Source organism: Bombina bombina, chromosome 11, assembly GCF_027579735.1.
Source record: "Bombina bombina isolate aBomBom1 chromosome 11, aBomBom1.pri, whole genome shotgun sequence".
Taxonomy (NCBI): Eukaryota; Metazoa; Chordata; class Amphibia; order Anura; family Bombinatoridae; genus Bombina; species Bombina bombina.
Window position 1 is genome coordinate 185,771,091 of NC_069509.1, and position 17,050 is coordinate 185,788,140.

At 40.6% G+C, this 17,050-nt stretch overlaps 1 protein-coding gene across 1 annotated transcript in view; it reads right to left on the reverse strand.

The window, feature by feature from the left end:
• ABAT (4-aminobutyrate aminotransferase) overlaps window positions 1–17,050 on the reverse strand; it is a 225,078-nt gene that overhangs the window by 71,910 nt on the left and 136,118 nt on the right. The window contains exons 3-4 of the mRNA XM_053695244.1: window positions 11,501–11,598; window positions 9,991–10,020 (exon numbers count right to left, since the gene is read on the reverse strand). Of these exons, the coding sequence (XP_053551219.1) occupies window positions 9,991–10,020; window positions 11,501–11,598 (128 nt within the window). The remainder of the gene's footprint in view (window positions 1–9,990; window positions 10,021–11,500; window positions 11,599–17,050) is intronic.

Sequence of the window (17,050 nt, forward strand, 5' to 3'; positions counted from 1 at the left end):
GGTTATTTGTAGAGTGCCAACAGATTCCGCAGCGCTATAAACATAGGCGGAATACAAGGAAACATTTATAGGGATCAGACAGGTAGAGGGCCCTGCCGAGAGTCGCACTGTTGTAGTGAGCTCTTAAGAAGGTGATCTACAAACAGCTGGACTTTTAGGCTTACATGCTAAGGGGGTTCAGGGGGTAGCAATGGAGGAGAGGAACTGGTATAAAGAAAGGTTAGTGTAGGTTGTATGCATCCCTGAACAGTAGAGTCTTTAGGGAGCGCTTGAAGCTTTCAAAACTAGGGGAGAGTCTTGTGGAGCAAGGCAGAGAGTTCCACAAGATGGGAGCCAGTCTGGAGAAGTCCTGTAAGTGGGAGTGTGAGGAGGTAACAAGAGAGGAGGAGAGTAGGAGGTCATGAGCAGAGCGAACAAGAGGGGAGGGAGAGTATCTGGAGACAAGGTCTGAGATATAGGGGGGAGCAGTGCAGTTGAGGGCTTTGTGTGTCAGTCAAAATGTTGTGTTTAATCCTAGAGGCAAGAGGAAGCCAGTGAAGGGATTGGCAGAGTGGTGCAGCAGATGAAGAGCGACGTGTACGGAAGATGAGCCTGGCAGAGGCATTCATTATGGATTGTAAAGGAGCTAGGCGGCAGCTGGGGAGACCAGAGAGGACAGAGTTGCAGTAATCGAGGCGGAAAGGATGAGAGAGAGGATTAAAATCTTAGTTGTGTCTTGTGTAAGGAAATGTCTAATTTTAGAGATGTTTTTAAGGTTGAAGCGGCAGGCTTTAGCCAAGGACTGAATGTGAGGAGTAAAAAAGATCTGAGTCAAATGTGACCCCGAGACATTGGGCGTGCGGGGTAGGGGTAGTGATGGAGTTATCGACAGTTATAGAGAGATTGGGGTGGAGATTTTGAAAGAAGGAGGGGAAATAAGGAGCTCAGTTTTGGAGAGATTTAGCTTGAGGTAGTGAGAGGACATCCGGGAAGAGATGTGAGAAAGACAGTTAGTGACACGGGTTAGCAAGGAAGGAGTGCCGTCCAACCAATTATATACATATAAATATATACAGTACATATGGCTATATAGTGTAAATACATACACATACATATAAATACATATGGTTATATAGTGTAAATACATATAAATACATACACATACGTATGGCTATATAGTGTAAATACATATAAATACATACACATACATATAAATATATACACACACATATGGCTATATAGTGTAAATACATATAAATACATACACATACATATAAATATATACACACACATATGGCTATATAGTGTAAATACATATAAATATATACACATACATATGGCTATACAGTGTAAAACATAATTTATGCTTACCTGATAAATTTATTTCTCTTGCAGTGTATCCAGTCCACGGATCATCCATTACTTGTGGGATATTCTCCTTCCCAACAGGAAGTTGCAAGAGGATCACCCACAGCAGAGCTGCTATATAGCTCCTCCCCTCACTGCCATATCCAGTCATTCGACCAAAACAAGCCGAGAAAGGAGAAACCATAGGGTGCAGTGGTGACTGTAGTTTAATTAAAATTTAGACCTGCCTTAAAAGGACAGGGCGGGCCGTGGACTGGATACACTACAAGAGAAATAAATTTATCAGGTAAGCATAAATTATGTTTTCTCTTGTTAAGTGTATCCAGTCTACGGATCATCCATTACTTGTGGGATACCAATACCAAAGCTAAAGTACACGGATGATGGGAGGGACAAGGCAGGAACATAAACGGAAGGAACCACTGCCTGTAGAACCTTTCTCCCAAAAACAGCCTCCGAAGAAGCAAAAGTATCAAATTTGTAAAATTTTGAAAAGGTATGAACCAGTCGCAGCCTTGCAAATCTGTTCAACAGAAGCCTCATTTTCAAAGGCCCAGGTGGAAGCCACAGCTCTAGTAGAATGAGCTGTAATTCTTTCAGGGGGCTGCTGTCCAGCAGTCTCATAGGCTAAACGGATTATACTCCGAAGCCAAAAAGAAAGAGAGGTTGCCGAGGCCTTTTGACCTCTCCTCTGTCCAGAGTAAACAACAAACAGGCTAGATGTTTGACGAAAATCCTTAGTAGCTTGTAAGTAAAGCTTCAAGGCACGCACTATATCTAGATTATGTAAAAGACGTTCCTTCTTCGAAGAAGGATTAGGACACAATGATGGAACAACAATCTCTTGATTGATATTCTTGTTAGAAACCACCTTGGCTAAAAACCCAGGTTTTGTACGCAGAACTACTTTATCTGAATGAAAGATGAGAAAAGGAGAATCACAATGTAAGGCAGATAACTCCGAGACTCTTCGAGCTGAGGAAATAGCCATCAGAAACAGAACTTTCCATGATAGAAGTTTGATATCAATAGAATGAAGGGGTTCAAACGGAACTCCCTGGAGAACTTTAAGAACCAATTTTAAGTTCCATGGAGGAGCAACAGGTTTAAACACAGGCTTAATTCTAACTAAAGCCTGACAAAATACATGGACGTCTGGAACTTCTGCCAGACGCTTGTGTAAAAGAATAGACAGAGCCGAAATCTGTCCCTTTAAAGAACTAGCTGATAATCCTTTGTCCAAACCCTCTTGGAGGAAGGACAAAATCCTATGAATCCTAATCCTACTCCATGAGTAATTCTTGGATTCACACCAATGAAGATATTTACACCATATCTTGTGGTAGATTTTCCTGGTGACAGGCTTTCGTGCCTGTATTAAGGTATCAATGACTGACTCAGAGAAGCCACGCTTTATAGGATCAAGCATTCAATCTCCATGCAGTCAGTCTCAGAGAAACTAGATTCGGTTGATTGAAAGGACCTTGTATTAGAAGGTCTTGTCTCAGAGGCAAAGTCCACGGTGGAAAGGATGACATGTCCACCAGATCTGCATACCAGGTCCTGCGTGGCCATGCAGGCGCTATCAGAATCACCGATGCTCTCTCCTGTCTGATTTTGGCAATCAGTCGAGGGAGCAGAGGAAACGGTGGAAACACATAAGCCAGGTTGAAGAACCAAGGAGCTGCTAGAGCATCTATCAGCGTCGCTTCTGGGTCCCTGGACCTGGATCCGTAACAAGGAAGCTTGGTGTTCTGGCGAGACGCCATGAGATCCAGTTCTGGTGTGCCCCAATGACGGACCAGTTGAGCAAACACCTCCGGATGGAGTTCCCACTCCCCCGGATGAAAAGTCTGACGACTTAGAAAATCCGCCTCCCAGTTCTCTACGTCCGGGATATGGATCGCTGACAGGTGGCAAGATTGAGACTCTGCCCAGCGAATTATCTTGGAGACTTCTGACATTGCTAGGGAATTCCTGGTTCCCCCTTGATGGTTGATGTAAGCCACAGTTGTGATGTTGTCCGACTGAAATCTGATGAACCTCAGTGTTGCTAACTGAGGCCAAGCTAGAAGAGCATTGAAAATTGCTCTTAACTCCAGAATGTTTATTGGGAGGAGTTTCTCCTCCTGAGTCCAAGAACCCTGAGCTTTCAGGGAGTTCCAGACTGCACCCCAACCTAGAAGGCTGGCATCTGTTGTTACAATTGTCCAATCTGGTCTGCGAAAGGTCATACCTTTGGACAGATGGACCCGAGATAACCACCAGAGAAGAGAATCTCTGGTTTCCTGATCCAGATTTAGTAGAGGGGACAAATCTGTGTAATCCCCATTCCACTGACTGAGCATGCATAATTGCAGTGGTCTGAGATGCAGGCGCGCAAATGGCACTATGTCCATCGCCGCTACCATTAAGCCGATTACTTCCATGCACTGAGCCACCGTGGGGCGCGGAATGGAGTGAAGAACACGGCAAGCATTTAGAAGTTTTGATAACCTGGACTCCGTCAGGTAAATTTTCATTTCTATAGAATCTATTAGAGTCCCTAGGAAGGAAACCCTTGTGAGAGGAGATAGAGAACTCTTTTCTTCGTTCACTTTCCACCCATGCGACCTCAGAAATGCCAGAACTATCTCTGTATGAGACTTGGCAATTTGAAAGCTTGACGCCTGTATCAGGATGTTGTCTAGATAAGGAGCCACCGCTATGCCTCGCGGTCTTAGAACCGCCAGAAGTGAGCCCAGAACCTTTGTAAAAATTCTTGGGGCTGTAGCCAACCCGAATGGAAGAGCTACAAATTGGTAATGCCTGTCTAGAAAGGCAAACCTCAGGAACCGATGATGATTCTTGTGAATCGGAATGTGATGGTAGGCATCCTTTAAGTCCACTGTGGTCATGTACTGACCCTCTTGGATCATGGGTAAAATGGTTCGAATAGTTTCCATCTTGAATGATGGAACTCTGAGGAATTTGTTTAAGATCTTTAGATCCAAAATTGGTCTGAAGGTTCCCTCTTTTTTGGGAACCACAAACAGATTTGAATAAAACCCCTGTCCTTGTTCCGTCCGCGGAACTGGATGGATCACTCCCATTACAAGGAGGTCTTGCACGCAGCGTAGGAATGCCTCTTTCTTTATCTGGTTTGCAGATATTCTTGAAAGGTGAAATCTCCCTTGTGGAGGAGAAGCTTTGAAGTCCAGAAGATATCCCTGAGATATGATCTCCAACGCCCAGGGATCCTGAACATCTCTTGCCCACGCCTGGGCGAAGAGAGAGAGTCTGCCCCCTACTAGATCCGTTGTCGGATAGGGGGCCGTTCCTTCATGCTGTCTTGGAGGCAGCAGCAGGCTTTCTCGCCTGCTTGCCCTTGTTCCAGGACTGGTTAGGTTTCCAGGCCTGCTTGGATTGAGCAAAAGTTCCCTCTTGTTTTGAAGCAGAGGAAGTTGATGCTGCACCTGCTTTGAAATTTCGAAAGGCACAAAAATTAGACTGTTTGGCCCTTGATTTGGCCCTGTCCTGAGGAAGGGTATGACCCTTACCTCCAGTAATGTCAGCAATAATTTCTTTCAAACCAGGCCCGAATAAGGTTTGCCCCTTGGAATGTTGAGTAATTTAGACTTTGAAGTCACATCAGCTGACCACGATTTAAGCCATAGCGCCCTACGAGCCTGGATGGAGAATCCGGAATTCTTAGCCGTTAGTTTAGTCAAATGAACAATGGCATCAGAAAAAAATGAGTTAGCAAGATTAAGTGTTCTAAGCTTGTCAATAATTTCAGTCAATGGAGCTGTATGGATGGCCTCTTCCAGGGCCTCAAACCAGAACGCCGCCGCAGCAGTGACAGGCGCAATGCATGCAAGGGGCTGTAAAATAAAACCTTGTTGAATAAACATTTTCTTAAGGTAACCCTCTAATTGTTTATCCATTGGATCTGAAAAAGCACAACTGTCCTCAACCGGGATAGTGGTACGCTTTGCTAAAATAGAAACTGCTCCCTCCACCTTAGGGACTGTCTGCCATAAGTCCCGTGTAGTGGCATCTATTGGAAACATTTTTCTAAATATAGGAGGTGGGGAAAACGGCACACCGGGTCTATCCCATTCCTTACTAATAATTTCTGTAAGCCTTTTAGGTATTGGAAAAACATCTGTACTCATCGGCACTGCATAGTATTTATCCAGTCTACACAATTTCTCTGGCACTGCAATTGTGTCACAGTCATTCAGAGCAGCTAATACCTCCCCAAGCAATACACGGAGGTTCTCAAGCTTAAATTTAAAATTAGAAATCTCTGAATCAGGTCTCCCCGAGTCAGAGATGTCACCCACAGACTGAAGCTCTCCGTCCTCAGGTTCTGCATATTGTGACGCAGTATCAGACATGGCTCTTACAGCATCTGCGCGCTCTGTATCTCGTCTAACCCCAGAGCTATCGCGCTTGCCTCTTAATTCAGGCAATCTGTAATACCTCTGACAGGGTATTATTCATGATTGCAGCCATGTCCTGCAAAGTAATCGCTATGGGCGTCCCTGATGTACTTGGCGCCATATTAGCGTGCGTCCCTTGAGCGGGAGGCGAAGGGTCCGACACGTGGGGAGAGTTAGTCGGCATAACTTCCCCCTCGACAGACCCCTCTGGTGACAATTCTTTTATAGATAAAGACTGATCTTTACTGTTTAAGGTGAAATCAATACATTTAGTACACATTCTCCTATGGGGCTCCACCATGGCTTTTAAACATAATGAACAAGTAGTTTCCTCTGTGTCAGACATGTTTGTACAGACTAGCAATGAGACTAGCAAGCTTGGAAAACACTTTAAACCAAGTTAACAAGCAATATAAAAAACGTTACTGTGCCTTTAAGAAAAACAAATTTTGACAAAATTTGAAATAACAGTGAAAAAAGGCAGTTACACTAACGAAATTTTTACAGTGTATGTAACAAGTTAGCAGAGCATTGCACCCACTTGCAAATGGACGATTAACCCCTTAATACCAAAAACGGAATAATAAATGACAAAAACGTTTTTAAAACCAGTCACAACAACTGCCACAGGTCTACTGTGGTTGTTACCCTCCTCAAACACGACTTTTGAAGCCTTTTGAGCCCTTCAGAGAAGTCCTGTATCATGCAGAAGGAAGCCGAGTGTCTGTCTGTAATTTCAGCTGCGCAGAAAAGCGCTAAAATAGGCCCCTCCCACTCATAGTACAACAGTGGAAAGCCTCAGGAAACTGTTTCTAGGCAAAAATCAAGCCAGCCATGTGGAAAAAAACTAGGCCCAATAAGTTTTATCACCAAACATATATAAAAACGATTAACATGCCAGCAAACGTTTTATATTACACTTTTATAAGAGTATGTATCTCTGTTAATAAGCCTGATACCAGTCGCTATTAAATCACTGCATTTAGGCTTAACTTACATTAATCCGGTATCAGCAGCATTTTCTAGCCCTAGAAAAATGTTAACTGCACATACCTTATTGCAGGAAAACCTGCACGCCATTCCCCCTCTGAAGTTACCTCACTCCTCAGAATATGTGAGAACGGCAGTGGATCTTAGTTACTTCTGCTAAGATCATAGAAATCGCAGGCAGATTCGTCTTCTAAATACTGCCTGAGATAAAATAGTACGCTCCGGTACCATTTAAAAATAACAAACTTTTGATTGAAGAAAGTAACTAACTATAAAACACCACTCTCCTCTTACTACCTCCATCTTTGTAGAGAGTTGCAAGAGAATGACTGGATATGGCAGTGAGGGGAGGAGCTATGTAGCAGCTCTGCTGTGGGTGATCCTCTTGCAACTTCCTGTTGGGAAGGAGAATATCCCACAAGTAATGGATGATCCGTGGACTGGATACACTTAACAAGAGAAATACATATAAATACATACACATACATATGAATATATACACACATATGACTATATAGTGTAAATACATATAAATATATACACACACATATGGCTATATAGTGTAAATACATATAAATGCATGCATATAAATATATACACACACATATGGCTATATAGTGTAAATACATATAAATATATACACATACATATGGCTATATAGTGTAAATACACATATATACATACACATTCATATAAATATATACACATACATATGGCTATATAGTGTAAATACATATACACTGTGTGCAGAATTATTATGCAAATGAGTATTTTGACCACATCATCCTCTTTATGCATGTTGTCTTACTCCAAGCTGTATAGTCTCGAAAGCCTACTACCAATTAAGCATATTAGGTGATGTGCATCTCTGTAATGAGAAGGGGTGTGGTCTAATGACATCAACACCCTATATCAGGTGTGCATAATTATTAGGAAACTTCCTTTCCTTTGGCAAAATGGGTCAAAAGAAGGACTTGACAGGCTCAGAAAAGTAAAAAATAGTGAGATATCTTGCAGAGGGATGCAGCACTCTTAAAATTGAAGCGTGATCATCGAACAATCAAGCGTTTCATTCAAAATAGTCAACAGGGTCGCAAGAAGCGTGTGGAAAAACCAAGGCGCAAAATAACTGCCCATGAACTGAGAAAAGTCAAGCGTGCAGCTGCCAAGATGCCACTTGCCACCAGTTTGGCCATATTTCAGAGCTGCAACATCACTGGAGTGCCCAAAAGCACAAGGTGTGCAATACTCAGAGACATGGCCAAGGTAAGAAAGGCTGAAAGACGACCACCACTGAACAAGACACACAAGCTGAAACGTCAAGACTGGGCCAAGAAATATCTCAAGACTGATTTTTCTAAGGTTTTATGGACTGATGAAATGAGAGTGAGTCTTGATGGGCCAGATGGATGGGCCCGTGGCTGGATTGGTAAAGGGCAGAGAGCTCCAGTCCGACTCAGACGCCAGCAAGGTGGAGGTGGAGTACTGGTTTGGGCTGGTATCATCAAAGATAAGCTTTTGGGGCTTTTTCAGGTTGAGGATGGAGTCAAGCTCAACTCCCAGTCCTACTGCCAGTTTCTGGAAGACACCTTCTTCAAGCAGTGGTACAGGAAGAAGTCTGCATCCTTCAAGAAAAACATGATTTTCATGCAGGACAATGCTCCATCACACGCGTCCAAGTACTCCACAGCGTGGCTGGCAAGAAAGGGTATAAAAGAAGAAAATCTAATGACATGGCCTCCTTGTTCACCTGATCTGAACCCCATTGAGAACCTGTGGTCCATCATCAAATGTGAGATTTACAAGGAGGGAAAACAGTACACCTCTCTGAACAGTATCTGGGAGGCTGTGGTTGCTGCTGCACGCAATGTTGATGGTGAACAGATCAAAACACTGACAGAATCCATGGATGGCAGGCTTTTGAGTGTCCTTGCAAAGAAAGGTGGCTATATTGGTCACTGATTTGTTTTTGTTTTGTTTTTGAATGTCAGAAATGTATATTTGTGAATGTTGAGATGTTATATTGGTTTCACTGGTAAAAATAAATAATTGAAATGGGTATATATTTGTTTTTTGTTAAGTTGCCTAATAATTATGCACAGTAATAGTCACCTGCACACACAGATATCCCCCTAAAATAGCTATAACTAAATACAAACTAAAAACTATTTCCAAAACTATTCAGCTTTGATATTAATGAGTTTTTTGGGTTCATTGAGAACATGGTTGTTGTTCAATAATAAAATTAATCCTCAAAAATACAACTTGCCTAATAATTCTGCACTCCCTGTAAATACATACACATACATATAAATATATACATATGGCTATATAGTGTAAATACATATAAATATATACACATACATATGGCTATATAGTGTAAATACATATAAATATATACACATACATATGGCTATATAATGTAAATACATATAAATACATACACATACATATAAATATATACATATGGCTATATAGTGTAAATACATATAAATATATACACATACATATGGCTATATAGTGTAAATACATATAAATACATACACATACATATAAATATATACATATGGCTATATAGTGTAAATACATATAAATATATACACATACATATGGCTATATAATGTAAATACATATAAATGAATGTTTATTTAATAATATATTTATATCTTGTCTCATTTACAAGATTTGATTAACTGCTCACTTCTCACAAATATGGACATTAATGGCAGAAACAACCACTAATTAGTCTATGAGAAGAAAACAGGTAAAGTGAGACTCTGAATTCTGAACATTTGTCTCTCCTTCTCTGTGAGGCTCCCCATCAGTTCCTTACAAGTGTCTGTGTGTTTGTCAGCTCTAGTGGACACTAACAGGCCAGTTTTTCAAAATGACAATGGGTTAAAAACAATGAATAACCATATGTACTGGTGAATTCATTATTTTACTTGTGCTCTAGTTCCGATATCCTGAAAATCTGACCTGTTAGTGTGCCCTGAGTACTGGAAACGCTAGTCTATGACATAACCTTTGCATAAGACGGCAGCACAGGGAATGTTTGTAAGTTCACAGCAGCAATTACTTCACAGATTCATCTAACAAACATTTTGTTTTTTCACATTTTTCATGTTTTTATCAGAAGAAATGTAATTGCTTTATTTTATTAATAAAATATTATAATATATTGTTAAATAAATATAAATATATTTATTGGATGTCTGTTCCTTACCTGAATCGTATTCAACTGTTTAATTAATTCCTAGGGGGAAAAAAATAAGAAATTAGATGATGTTCTCTGAATTATGACCAGTAATGTAGTTTGGGTCAAATTTACTGTCCTGTCTGCTATGTTTTGTTAAAGAATAATACATAGACTGGGCTTAGGTTATATGGTTAGTTACTAGAGTGGACATTTATTAAGTGCATTTGTAGCCTTCATATGCACTACTATTGTGGTGGCAAATAAATAGGGATAACCTACAGTGTATATATATATTATTTTAATTAGAAAGACGTATTCATATTCACATTATGTACAAATAAGGATAAAATAATTGTTGAAACATTTAAAAAAATATATATATACACACACACACACACAATCTGGGTGTAAAAAACATATTTAAAATAAAATATACGTATTCCTTTACGATAAAGTGTCACAATGTGCGTAGGGTTGTTACCTTTTCTGGAAAAAAACATATCTGCCATGCTCGTTAGCATATATTTGCATAAATAATTAAACAGCATAAATTAGAAACTAAAGCTGCTGGGACTGATTTTAAACGATCATTGGTTTATAATTAAATTTTAACACACGTAGAAGTTTGATCATGAAACATATTTATTTCTATATTTAAAAAGGGACATGAAACAAAAGAAAAAAAAATTCAGGATTTGCAAAGAGCATACATTTTTTTTCTAATTTACTTCTATTATCAATTTCTTTTTCGTTCTCTTGGTATTTTCTGTTGATAAACAAGGCGGTAAGCTCAGCAACATGGAAGTGTCTGGAGCAGTTTTGCAAAAGCACTAGAGGGCAGCCCTATTTCCTGTCATGTAGTGCACCAGATGCTACCTAGGTATCTCAACACAGAATATCATGATAATTAAACAAATTTGATCATAAAAGTAAATTAGAAAGTTGTTTTTAAATTGTATGTTCTGCTGTCTGACTCACAAAAAACAAATATGTTTAGGTTTCATATCCCTTTAATCTTTATTTGCAACGATGATCTGAACCCAGCCCTGTCGGTAAAAAACAAGCGGTAACCCTACATGTACTTCTAAAAAATAAGATTATTAAGAATTTAATAAGAATTTTGCAATTACTAAAGCCCAGAACAATTAGTAGATACAACTACATTAGCAGATTATCTGGTGACAACCTACACACAACAGAAGGAAAGCATGAAAAGCTCAGTAAATGCCAATATACACAAGATAGATGATAGATAGATACATAGATAGACAGATAGATAGATGATATATAGATGATAGATAGATAGATAGATAGATAGATAGATAGATAGATAGATAGATACTGTAAATAGATGGATCATAGATAGATATATAGATGATAGACAGATAGGTAGATAGATACTGTAAATAGATGGATGATAGATAGATAGATGATATATAGATGATAGATAGATACTGTAAATAGATGGATGATAGATGGTAGATAGATGATAGACAGACAGATCTGGAAATTAAACTGCTTGATGCTATTTACTTACTCTTGATTTTGGACCAGGCACTTCCGTCTTCATTAGAGGACCATCATACTCAAAATCAACATTCTTTTTTGCCGCTGCTTGACTGGCGCATCTGCATCCTGAAACAAAAACGGGTACTGATTGGCTCTTACAGGACGCAAATACCAAGAGATGCACATTTGCCTCTACATGATATTTTCTACTAGCGTGAGCATGTGCAATTCAACCAGCACTCGCAGGCCAGGGGACGGGACTTTAACCAGCACTTGCAGGGACAGCACTTTAACCAGCACTCGCAGGGCACAGCACTTTAACCAGCACTCTCAGAGACAGCACTTTAACCAGCACTTGCAGGGACAGCACTTTAGCCAGCACTCGTAGGGACAGCACTTTAACCAGCACTCGCAGGGACGGCACTTTAACCAGCACTTGCAGGGACAGCACTTTAGCCAGCACTCGCAGGGACGGCACTTTAACCAGCACTCGCAGGGACGGCACTTTAACCAGCACTCGCAGGGACGGCACTTTAACCAGCACTCGCAGGGCACAGCACTTTAACCAACACTCTCAGAGACAGCACTTTAACCAGCACTCGCAGGGACGGCACTTTAACCAGCACTCACAGGGACAGCACTTTAACCAGCACTCGCAGGGACGGCACTTTAACCAGCACTCGCAGGGCACAGCACTTTAACCAACACTCTCAGAGACAGCACTTTAACCAGCACTCGCACGGACGGCACTTTAACCAGCACTCGCAGGGACTGCCCATTCCATGAACTCACTCCAAATTAACCCTAAATATTTCCGTTAAAGGGACATTAAACTGATGGGTACAATGCCAATAGCATGGACATTACTCATCATGCTACTCTTTTTTCTATTTAAAGCTCTCGTCAAAGCTGTTCTCCTATTTTTAAAGGTGCCAGTTGATAAAGCTACACATCTTTGGGTTAGAGTTCGTGAATGAGAGAGGAAGTCTTACAATTTTATAGTGGCGTCATTGCTCTATATTCTTCCTGTGGCTTTTATATATAACGGTGTATAAAAACTGTAAAATTATAAACTTCCTGCTTTGTATTGTGGGTGCTAACCTGAACTGTACAGCTGTGATAAAGCCAACAACATCACTGATCTGTGAACTTTCACCTCATTTGTCAAAAGGTGCAAGAATACATAACCAATAAGATGGCACCTCAGAGTGCAAGAATACGTAAACAAGAAGATGGCACCTCAAGGTGCAACAATACGTAAACAAGAAGATGGCACCTCAGGGTGCAAGAATACGTAAACAAGAAGATGGCACCTCAGGCTGCAAGAATACATAACCAACAAGATGGCACCTCAGGCGGCAAGAATACATAACCAACAAGTGTCACGCCGCTTCCTTGCGTCGCTCTGGCTGTTGCCAGGGATGCTGCAGTTCCTGTGAGCGTGCAGCGATGACATCTCTTCCCCTCTGAAGCCGGTCCGGATCTCCTGTGATGCAAATTCTGCGCCTATGTAAGTTTCTCACTTACTATCTTCACTGCTCAAGTATAGGTGTTGCTTCTTGTGCTCCTGGGTGCTGTGATACTGAATTGCCATACTGATATTGAGCTCTGCCTGTCTGACCACTCTGATTGCTTAACCCCTAAACTGTTAGGGGTTAAGCAACATATTGTTGCTGAATTCTGCCTGTCTGACCATTCTATTGGCTTACCCCTGAACTGTTACTCTGCTGGATTTCCTTTGATGCTGATACCCGCCTGATGCTGCTCTTTCTATTGGTTCACCCCTGAACTGCTTTACTGCTGGATTGCCTTCCTGTTGCCGGACTCAGCATGTCATGACCATTCTCTGTCTTCTTCTTATTGCCCTGAAGGACTACCCTGTCTACCGTGAGTACTGCTTACCTAATTTCACTAACTTACTCTGCTCTGGGATATTTCCTATCATTCCACTTGATGCCTGGATAAGAAGACTACTGGCCAAGTTTAGTCTGATAGAGGAATATCCCATGAGCATTACAACAAGATGGCACCTCAGGGTGCAAGAATACTTAACCAACAAGATGGCACCTCAGGGTGCAAAACTACGTAACCAACAGGAATACGTAAACAAGATGGCACCCAAAAACAAGATGGCCCCTCAGGGTGCAAGAATACATAACCAACAAGATGGCACCTCAGGGTGCAAGACTACGTAACCAACAAGATGGCACCTCAGGGTGCAAGAATACGTAACCAACAAGATGGCACCTCAGGGTGCAAGAATACATAACCAACAAGATGGCACCTCAGGGTGCAAGAATACGTAACCAACAAGATGGCACCTCAGGGTGCGAGAATACATAACTAACAAGATGGCACCTCAGGGTGCAAGAATACATAACCAACAAGATGGCACCTCAGGGTGCAAGAATACATAACCAACAAGATGGCACCTCAGGGTGCAAGAATACGTAAACAACAAGATGGCACCTCAAGGTGCAAGAATACATAAACAACAAAATGGCACCTCAGGGTGCAAGAATACATAAACAACAAAATGGCACCTCAGGGTGCAACAATACATAATCAACAAGATGGCACCTCAAGGTGCAAGCATACGTAAACAACAAGATGGCACCTCAGGGTGCAAGAATACGTAATCAACAAGATGGCACCTCAGGGTGCAAGAATACATAACCAACAAGATGTCGGTTATGAGCCCAATATGACAATGTGCAGAAATGTTAAATTAAGAGAAAAAGCTCTGAAAAGAGCTGCAGGCACAGGAGGAAAATGTTGGCATGGTGAGTAGTAACCATTCCATTGAAGTTGTGTCCAGTAATTGTCCCTTTAATGTTTACAAAGCCACTGAGTGACAACAAGCCAGTGACCTTAAAAACGTTTTTCAAAAGCCAGAAAAAATATCGACAAAATGTAAAAAACCCCCCAAAAAAACAGAAACCCTTCACTTGTGGTTTCTGTAACAGCTACAGATATACAGGTTTATTTCTTATAGCTGCACAGATAATAGTTCCCAGCGGGCACACAGCTCACCGTTATGCTTGAGGAGAACTGCTGTTATCCAGGGTGACGCTCGCCAGTGCTCGCCGCCCTCGCATTGTGCTTCACTAGGTTTCTTTCTGGTTTATCACAAAACAAATGGATGAGCAAGAAAATAAATGTCTCAGTAGGTTAGCTGAGAGGATGAAACACTACACAGCTTAAGGCGACAAGGTGAATATTCTGTAACACCATGAGCCGTCTGCATTATGTACAGATCTCTCTCTCACATGTCCAAGCACAGGAGCAGCACAGAGACTATAGAAGGGATTCATGGTTTGTCTCTGGAGTGGAAGAGGGCAGTGAATTTCCCCGATCACCATCTAGAGAGCTTAGAACATCTTTAGAGATGTAACCCATAGTTTACTGTACAGAAAAAAACAATTACTGTGAGTGGAAAATCCCCCCTTCCATATTTCATCAGTGCACACCAGCATTCCTCTCCAAAATGTCAGAAGCAGTCAGTTTATTACTTAAAGGGCTATGATACCCAAATGTTGAAAAACTTGAAAGTGATGCAGCTTAGCTGTAAAAAGCTGACTAGAAAATATCACCTGAACATCTCTATGTAAAAAAAGATATTTTACCTTAAAAATTCCTCAGTAGCCACATCCCATTGTAAAGGACTTCTAAGCAGCAAATCAGTATGTCTGTCCCAGGACAGCTAAGGGAGTGAGCTTACGTGCACACTCATCTTATTTCCCTATTCAGTTTAAGGAAGTTTACTATGAAATCTCATGAGATCACAGTAAAAGAGTTCATGACCTCAGCACTGCTGATGCTGATTGGCTGCTGTTCATTTCTTCATTATTATTTTTTTTACATGCAGCTGGGCAGCAGCTGAAGTATAACTTTTTACACAGCACTTACTCTGCTGAGCTGAGGAGATTGTGAGGTAAAATATCTTCCTTTTTTACATAGAGATGCTCAGGTGATATTTTCCTGTCAGCTTTTTACAGTTATACTGCATCAGTTTCAAGTGATTTAGCATATGAGTATTATGTCCCTTTTAGGAGACATTAAAAACCTTAAGATTTTAATATAAAATGTTTAATTATATGTGTACTAAAAAAAATACCTAAGACTGCTAAATTCCCCACTGTCATTGTTTGCACACTCTAGTGACACTGTCTCTAATTGGCCTCAGCACAGAAGGTGGTAACCTAGGTTACAACATGGCACCGCCTATTGCTTTATGGTTATACATTTATTTATTAAAAATGTTACACTTATATCTTCAATATTTTAATACTTCTGTATATTATTCTCAGGCTAATCTATACTTTGGATACATCATTCTATCTAGTATTTATTTAGTGTAAAACGTTTCTTTAACTCAGTGGGGCACAATAAAGAAAGGCAACTTAACAGCACTGTTTATTTTATCTTTAAAGGACCAGTAAACACAGTAGATTTGCATAATCAACAAATGCATGATAACAAGACAATGCAATATCTCTTAGTCTGAACTTTAAAATGAGAAGAAGAATTTTTTCTGACAATTTTAAAAGTTATGTCTATTTTCACCCCCCTGTACCATGTGACAAACAGCCAATCACAAATGCATACACGTACCATGTGACAGCCATCAGCCAATCACAAATGCATACACGTACCATGTGACAGCCATCAGCCAATCACAAATGCATATACGTATAAGCTGTGAATTCTTGCACATGCTCAGTAGGAGCTGGTGACTCAAAACGTTTAAATATAAAAAGACTGTGCACATTTTGTTAATGCAAGTAAATTGGAAAGTTGTTTAAAATTGTATACTCTATCTGAATCATTAAAGTTTAATTTTGGCTTGAGTGTCCCTTTAATGACCTCTCTAGAAAAGTCTGACTTCCCACACTGAATATTTTGTTCTACGTGAATAGATGGGGAAGAGAAAGGAAGGGGCGTCGCATCTGGGTCATTGCACTGAGGCAGGTGAAGGGCAAAGACACATGGGAGAACACAAAGGAATGTTAATAAAATTCATAAGCGTAATAAGGACTGTTTGGATCCTATACGATCCACTATAATGAAGCTGCTATGAAATAAAATCTAGAAAAAAAAAACCCACCATTATTAACTGAAAGGAAGGTATATGCATTTTACTAAATAACAACAACTCTTTACAGCTAGTTGCTAGGTACAGCCCCCAAGGAGTTTTATCATCTCTTTACAGCAAGTTGCCAGGTATAGCCCCCAAGGAGTTTTATCATCTCTTTACAGCAAGTTGCCAGGTATAGCCCCCAAGGAGTTTTATAATCTCTTTACAGCTAGTTGCCAGGTATAGCCCCCAAGGAGTTTTATCATCTCTTTACAGATGGTTGCTAGGAAGATCCCTTGGGGAGTTTTATCCTTTAATTAGAAATGGTTCCTAGGAACAAACCCCATGAGATTGGCTCTTTATAGATAGCTACTAGGAACAGCTCCCATGGAGTTTATGAAACCAACAACATGAACACTGTCACCTATACATGAGCACTAGTATTATGGCCCATTAATTCTGATGCACCTTTAATTTTCCCCACAATTACCCATAACTGAC